Genomic DNA, 7,538 nt, shown 5'->3' with positions numbered 1-7,538 from the left:
CGTCCCATAAAAATATGGGCAATGGATATGACACGAGAATTAAGATAAAATTGTTAAAGTAAGAGAGATGAGGAGAATGATATGGTAAGTAAAAGAGAGGAGGATAATGATAGTTAAAGTAGTGTTAGTGGATAATGAGACCTACATTATTAATTTGATATAACTTTCCAAAAATTGAATGCACATATATGAGACGGATGAAAATGGAATGCATATATTTTTGTGGGACGGAGAGAGTATATAAATGTGGGCCTACATTCCACTAACTTTTTTAACTCACTTTTCTTATATTTCTTAAAACCCGTGCCATAAAATAACTCATTTCTATTTATAGAAAGTTCTTCTCAACTTATTACTGATATACATCAATTTATTTATAACTTATACCGCTATCATTAAAGGCTAATATTAACAATGTGGGTCTGACTATCTATTAACACTAATTAACTTAACTATCCTTCTCTTTATATTTCTTACTTGACCAATTATGTATTAATTTATGTATCGTTCTAAATCTCTTTATTTCTATAGGACGAATTGAAGGGAGTGGAAAATTAACCCAAATTTGGAAAATAGATATTGAGCATAGCATACATAGTTTGTGGGAAATGGGAATGATAATGAGATAAGGTTATCCAGGTCCTCAACCAAAAGCAGAAGCTGCCACGATGGAATTCCGGCCCCACCTCTCATCCATTCATCCTCCATTCCCACCACTATTATCCTTCAATCCTCCCCAAAATCACCACATTCACACACTGACACACACCTCTCACAAATGGCCTCCACCTCCGCAGTGTTCATGGCGGCGCCCGTGGCCCAAACCAGGCACCTGCCACCCTCTCCCGCCTCCGCATTCCTGAAGCCGTTGCCGCTGAGGCCATCCAAGCCGTCGCCGATGCCAGCCGTGGCGAAGTTCCAAGTCAGGGCTTCGCTCAAGGAGAAGGTGGTTACGGGGCTCACCGCGGCCGCGCTGACGGCTTCCGTGATCGCCCCCGACGCCGCGGAGGCGGCCGTCAGCCCGTCCCTCAAGAACTTCCTCCTCAGCATTGGCTACGGCGGCGTGGTGGCGGTGGCCATCGTAGGCGCCATCGTCGCCGTCTCTAACTTCGATCCCGTCAAGCGGGGCTGATCATGAGCTGTTCTTCATGCTTCTCTTTATATATATGTGTCTATGTTTTGCTTTTCGGATTTGAATATTTGATCACATTTCGTCTAGGATGAACAAGTGTTTTTCATCAATTATAATTTGATGTTTAAATAAATTCAGTATTTGATTAAATTAATTGAAGCAACCGATATCATGGCAAAATTTTAGTGAAAATATGGTTAGGAATATGCAAGGACGGATTCAGGTAGAGTGGAAGAGTTAACCGACTCCACCGCCAGCTAGTCTTTGAAGTCAATTTCAACCCCACAAGGCCACAACTTTGTAGTGATTGCTGGATATTTGTGAATTGGAATTATGTTTACATGCAATTGGAATTGTGTTTTATATGCAATTGAAATTTTGGGATTTGTATTTCGAACAAAGTTATTGAAATTCAGTCAATCATAGGTCATTTTCACATGGATGAAACGATATGGTTACTGATCACTACGGATATAAAACGCCCTAGGTGGGTAGATATCTTCCAATTCCTCCGCTGCAACCAACCCCCAAAATCAAGTTGCATCGACACAATTCTAAGAATACCTAAGGCATTGGGAGTCGTCTCGTGATACCGCCACCCACGATGTACTTCAACACGATCTAGTTGAGCAAAAAAGGACAAACTTTAATTGGTCGCAACAATGAGTAGCTATAATCAATTAGGTACTCTATTGCTTTCAATAAAATGAAATTTTAAGATTTCAATTGTGTATTTTTTATTCTCAATAAAATGCAATTTAGAAATTTAATACTAAGTTTTATGTTTTTATTATGTACTCTGTTCTTTGGGCTAGGTTGTTGGCCTCGGTGCTTGAGCTTGTCTCAAGGCCTGTCTAATTTTTTTAGACCACCTATGCTCTCCAAGTCAGCGAGCCAAGTAGCGAACCACATTGTCAACATGACGCGACAAAGTACACGCCGTGAACAAACCTAGACGCACAACGTATCCAGATGCATTTGCCCAGGTTCAATCTGCGCTCCATCACTGGCATCTTTAATGGCTTGTAACCCCTGGCGGTTACTGCCCATCTATCATGATAGACTTTAAGTTTGTGTTGACCCCTGCATTGGACTGAGCATACAAATAGGCTAGTCATTCCATGCATTCCACACACCAATCTACAAGGCATTCTACATCATAAGCTCTCTCTTCTCTCTGTATTGTTCTTCTGTCGATGTTCTGTTCTTGCCTCCATTCAATTCACTGGAGCTCTGCTGATAGCGATGCTGCTACATCAGAGACGAAATGCCGTTTTATTTTGGGGATGACACGCCTATCCGAGAGCACTACCGGACGTTTCTCGTCTTGCGGACATATGCCTCATCGACTTGGCTTATTACAACTTAACAGTTTTTATTATTTCGAGTTTGTTATTATATTTTTGTTTCAGTTTTTTCTGTATTCCTTCTTTTCAGCTGTATTATGCTAGTTAGTTTTTTTTACCCAGAACCAACACTTTTATTATTGATAACATATTTTCATGACTCTAATTGACAAATTGAAAAAGATGTTAGGTGCAATTTCATAAGTCAACTATTTTAAAGTCATAAAAAATGAACTAAAATGAATGTTTTTTTAAATATTTTATTTATTTATATGAGATTAACAAATGGCTGTGGATGACTGTAACCCTTAATTAGTGATGATAGGGACAGGAAGATGATTAGGGTTTAAGTATGCCAGATTATCAAATACTGTTACAATGTTGATATATCTATAAATTATTAACGGGTTAATCTTTTTTTTTTGTAAATTATTAATGGGTTCAGTTTAGTGTTGGGGTTTACAAAATATTATTCATAATTGAATTTAGGTCTTCAGTTACAGTCCCAATTGTTGATTTCTTTCCCAGAAATTGAAGTCCCATTTTTGCTTAATATGAAGAAATTATGAGAAATTGGTATTTTCGAGCTGAAAAGAGAGCGTTTGATCTGCCGCACGATATTCGTGAAATGAAAATTTAGGGGAGACAGCCACCAAGAGGAGGAAGATCAAAGGAAAGAAACAATCATTTTATGTCGAGATCCTCAAATTTTGTATATCAATCTTTGGGAAGCTGAGTTTTAAAGAACTCAAGTTCAATTTATACTCGAGGTTCGTTCAACATCTCGAATTCAATCCCTCATTTTTAGGATGATAAATTGCGCATTTTTATGCAAAGTATATGCCGTCCGGCCGATTTTACGATTCGTGAGATTCCTAATTGATGATTTTAAACAAGTTAAAAATGTCAATAGTTTATGTTTGTTTTGGATGATTGATGGGAAAAATGGGCTATTGGCGTTGGTGTTTGGTGCATTGCCCGATGATAATTTCCTTTTATACCCGTTAAAGATGGGAAATTTCGAAATTTATGTGTTCTTACGATGATGAATAGAAGAGTTGCTGCATTTTTGATGACTTTGGTGCATCTAAAGTAGAGTGCTTTAGACATAATGATTTAGGCATAAATACATTCCACATCTTCTAGTTCATTGCTTAGTGTAGTGAGAATTCGATTGGTATGTTTGTTTACCTTGTACTTGAAGTCAAAGATCATTACAATAAGTTGCTAAATATAATTTTCTATTTGTGTAGTGCTTTTTACAGCCAATAAAAGGGATTTGGTTGATTTGTCGGTAAACGCATTGGCGTTCCTGGAGGATTCCATGGCAGGCAATGGCCTGCCAACACTGGGCCGGGTGAAACTTGTTGATTTAATACCATCCGAAGGCCTTCCTTCAGATTCATATAAACTGTCAGTTTCAACTTTGTCGCAGTCATTGGCTCAATATTCAGCAGCCATTATCCAATTCCCCATGAATGTTGGAGCACTCTTGAGGTCTTGCCTTGAGTCATCACGTCTCTACTTTCATCATAAACCGTCGTTTCCTTCTGCTGATAGTATTCAGCACAGCGAGTCTCGTGAATGGTGCAAGACATCCGGTTATCGTGCAGACCCTCACATGTGGCAAGAGATTTATGATTTTAGGCCTGGGCTTACTTCAACTGAACCAGGTAATGAAGTTGAAATCCCTCCAGCAGGCCTAGTTGACATATACTCGCTGCTTGGCAAAGCATCTCGTGACATACTGGATGCTATCAGCTTCTACCTGAATCTCCGTAGTTCGCCATTCACTGAAATACTTGATAATGTTCCTTTAAGAAATCGTGAAATTTCATCTTCTGTAGTGTCTGTCAGTTGCCATGGGAGGCCCTCTTTTCAGGGAGCACAACATCATAATTTGACTGCTCAAGAAGATGGTCAGATAGTTATGTTCTCCGACCATGACTATCAGGTCGATAGAAGCATTTTAACCCTTCTCAAGTCCGATAAGGCAGGTCTCTATATAAGAGATCTTCATGGTCATTGGGTTCTTGTGGATGGTGATCTTGGGCCTCAAGAAGCAATAGTGTATCCTGGACTTGCTCTATACCAGGCGACTGCAGGTTATATAAATCCTGCTATGCATCGAACAGATATTAGTAATCTGCAAGGCTCTATTTATGGTCGCTGCACACTAGCATTCAAACTCATGCCTAAATCCATGGCCAGTCTCAATTGTTCAGAGATGAGAGCTGCAGGGCATGGAGTGGAAGCTCAGTTCCAGCTTCCTTTGCCAGTTGATGACTTCATGCAAAGATCCACAGATCAACTCCTTAACCGGAATAGTTTTGCCACTTTTAGTTTCCCGGCAGCCCAAGAAGGTGGGTTTTCATCATTCACTCCTTTTCTCTATATTGAAAAGTTAGTGACTAAATACATCTTGTATGATATCTCATTCCAGTAGCTTACTGTTGCATTACTAATGTGTGAATGTGTTGGAAATTTTGCTAATTATGTGTTTGTAAGTATCCCATTAAAAGGCAATCTGATGACATATATACTTTATTTCGACGCAGAATCCAGCTCTTTTCTTGTACTACCAACCTCATGGTTGCATTTCCAGTTATCTCTGTTAGCTTATGTACCTCCTAAACCTTAACATTCCAAACTGGGCCCCGTTAGACAACTGATCATTGATGTAGAAAGCAGTAGCTGGGCTACTGCCCAAATATTCTTGAAATATAAATTAGTCAAAACAAGTTTAGTAATTTCAGGAATTAGACAGAACAGGCCAAGGATATAGGACCTAACTGCCAAGAGGCTTCCCAGGGAATGATTCCTAAAAAGGTCAATTAGGCCGAAACTTCGAATGAGGAGTACATTTGAATCAATTACTTATGCTCCCTCCGTCCAGCATAAATTGACTCATTTTCCTTTCTGGGACATTCCACTTAAAGTGACACATTTTCCTTAAATGGAAACCCCATCATCTCTACTTTATTCTCTCTCCTCTCTCCTCTCAACTCACAAAACAATCGTACCTAAAATCCAGTGCCGGAAAGGAAATGTTTCGCTTTATGCAGGACGAAGGGAGCAATTAAATAGCCCGTTTGTTTCCTCTAAATGGACTTCTTCCTCTAAATGTTTCGCTTAATATTGTGGTTTCTTTTTCTAATAAGTTTATCGATGGGATGCTTGCTAAACCGCATTAATTGTTTTAAGTTGATTTGCTTTTTAAGTAATGTTGTTTATTGTTCATTTGTGGTAAAACTGAAGTGCTAATGAGCAATGATCCTTGAAAATGACTTCCTGCCAGTTTTTATACTTTGATACCCTTGTTTTTAAGTAATAAAAGCATGCTAGTATCATTTAACTAGACTTGACTGACGAATTTGATCTGATATTCTTCTGAAAAAGTGCTTGTAAACTTCTGTTATGCTGAAACTAACAAATATGAAGTAGATTTCCTAACAATTCAACATATTTTAGCTATATAAGCTAGGGCGAGCAGTGCTATAATGATTCATAGAAGTCATATTGTTGATGAATTAGGCAATGAATAGAATATATATGTAGATATGGCTGTTTCTGAATTTGGAATGCCTCAACTTTCCGGTAATAGAACCAAATCATTTGTTTGCAATATTTGTTAACATGGGATGCTAGCTCATTTTGAAGTGCAAAACATCTTTGAAGCATAATGCTAGTTCACATTGTTTGAAATCCATTCTCACTCTTTACTTCATATAGTTTCTCTTAGCAATTATACTCGTCTGTCTTAGTTAGAAGTTCATAACAACAGGTCCTTGGGTCGATGAAATACTGGTACAGGATCTATAAAACCAATTATGCAGAGGAAGAAGAATAATCTTAGGTGTAAGCCCCTTCCACCTTCAAAGAGGCTCCGGCTCGAGGCCCAGAGAGTCTTGAAAGAGAGGGTTCAAGATATTGCTGATAAAAAGGGCATAAAGTTGAGATTTTGCACCTTGAAGGAGTGTGAGGGTCACATCCATTCGCTTGACAGTCCTTGCGCAAATGTAAGAATGGAGATTGGGTGGCCACCAGGAGTTCCATTTGTCCACCCACACGATCTTCCAAACAAGGCAAAGATTGGATTTCTGGAGACCTATGAACCGGGATGGTCGGAGACAAATGACGTAGAGTAATGCCAACTGAGACAGCAACTCATTTGTGAGTACCTTTTAATTATTTTGTTCTGTATTTCATCTAAAGTTGACTTTAATTCTCATTGGAAATCATTGATTTTTGTGTGAAAATGTTCAGATATTGGATGATGATTTATAAGTAATAGCAATATGATGTACACCTTTAACATTGGAAAATCCTTGGTTTAAGTTCTTTTTATGTGTGCTTTTCATTGTGAAAAGATGTGAGAAAATAAAGCATTTGCTATATGTTTTCAATCTCTCCATTTGTTTGATTTTGTAAGCAGATTATGTGAGATTCACAATAGCATATCTTTATTATGATTTGGAAGAGATTTGTCTTAATGTGATGGTATATTGTTGATTTGGAGCAGCAAGTTTCACACCAAATTTAGTTTGAACTTGGTAATTTATGAAGTTGTTTCTTGTATTGTCTGGGGTCCTATTAAAATGATCGTCTTATAAGTTATACTCCTATTATAGATGATATAAATCCATTGAGGAAGCCTTTAAATAACGCATCTCTCTCTATTACTTATTCTTTGACTGACTAAGAAATAGCATTCATCATATAAGCATATTGTCTATTTGCTTCTTGTTGCAGGCAACTGATCTCGTAGATTTCCTTTGTATGTTCTTACAACGTGTCCGCGTTTGACTGAAGTTGGTCTCATACTCATATAGGCCTGCCATGAAACTTTTGTTACCATAGGAGTTTGGTTGAACAGGGATAATGTACTTGTACTATTACTATTACTATTACTATTACTATTACTATTACTATTACTATTACTATTACTATTAGCTCAATTGAAAGACCACAAATGTAATCAAGTCTGTTTGTATTAGATATTTAAAAGAGTTCAAATCGATATTTACCTCTTAATTTTAAATATAAATAATTGAAAATGT

The 7,538-nt window shown here is 37.8% G+C and overlaps 2 protein-coding genes across 2 annotated transcripts; both read left to right on the top strand.

The window, feature by feature from the left end:
• Positions 1-728: 728 nt before the first annotated feature.
• On the top strand, positions 729-1,218 carry LOC121750526. Its single transcript, XM_042145077.1, has one exon. It carries the CDS (start codon positions 779-781, stop codon positions 1,130-1,132), a length of 354 nt encoding a protein of 117 aa, XP_042001011.1. The 5' UTR covers positions 729-778; the 3' UTR covers positions 1,133-1,218.
• A 1,677-nt stretch (positions 1,219-2,895) lies between these two features.
• On the top strand, positions 2,896-7,391 carry LOC121751547. The gene is made up of 4 exons (XM_042146300.1): positions 2,896-3,248; positions 3,732-4,841; positions 6,292-6,651; positions 7,231-7,391. Exons 2-3 carry the CDS (start codon positions 3,803-3,805, stop codon positions 6,624-6,626), a joined length of 1,374 nt encoding a protein of 457 aa, XP_042002234.1. The 5' UTR covers positions 2,896-3,248; positions 3,732-3,802; the 3' UTR covers positions 6,627-6,651; positions 7,231-7,391.
• The last annotated feature ends 147 nt before the right edge of the window (positions 7,392-7,538 follow it).

This window comes from Salvia splendens, chromosome 10 (genome assembly GCF_004379255.2).
Source record: "Salvia splendens isolate huo1 chromosome 10, SspV2, whole genome shotgun sequence".
Taxonomy (NCBI): Eukaryota; Viridiplantae; Streptophyta; class Magnoliopsida; order Lamiales; family Lamiaceae; genus Salvia; species Salvia splendens.
This window is presented reverse-complemented; position numbering and strand designations above follow the sequence as displayed.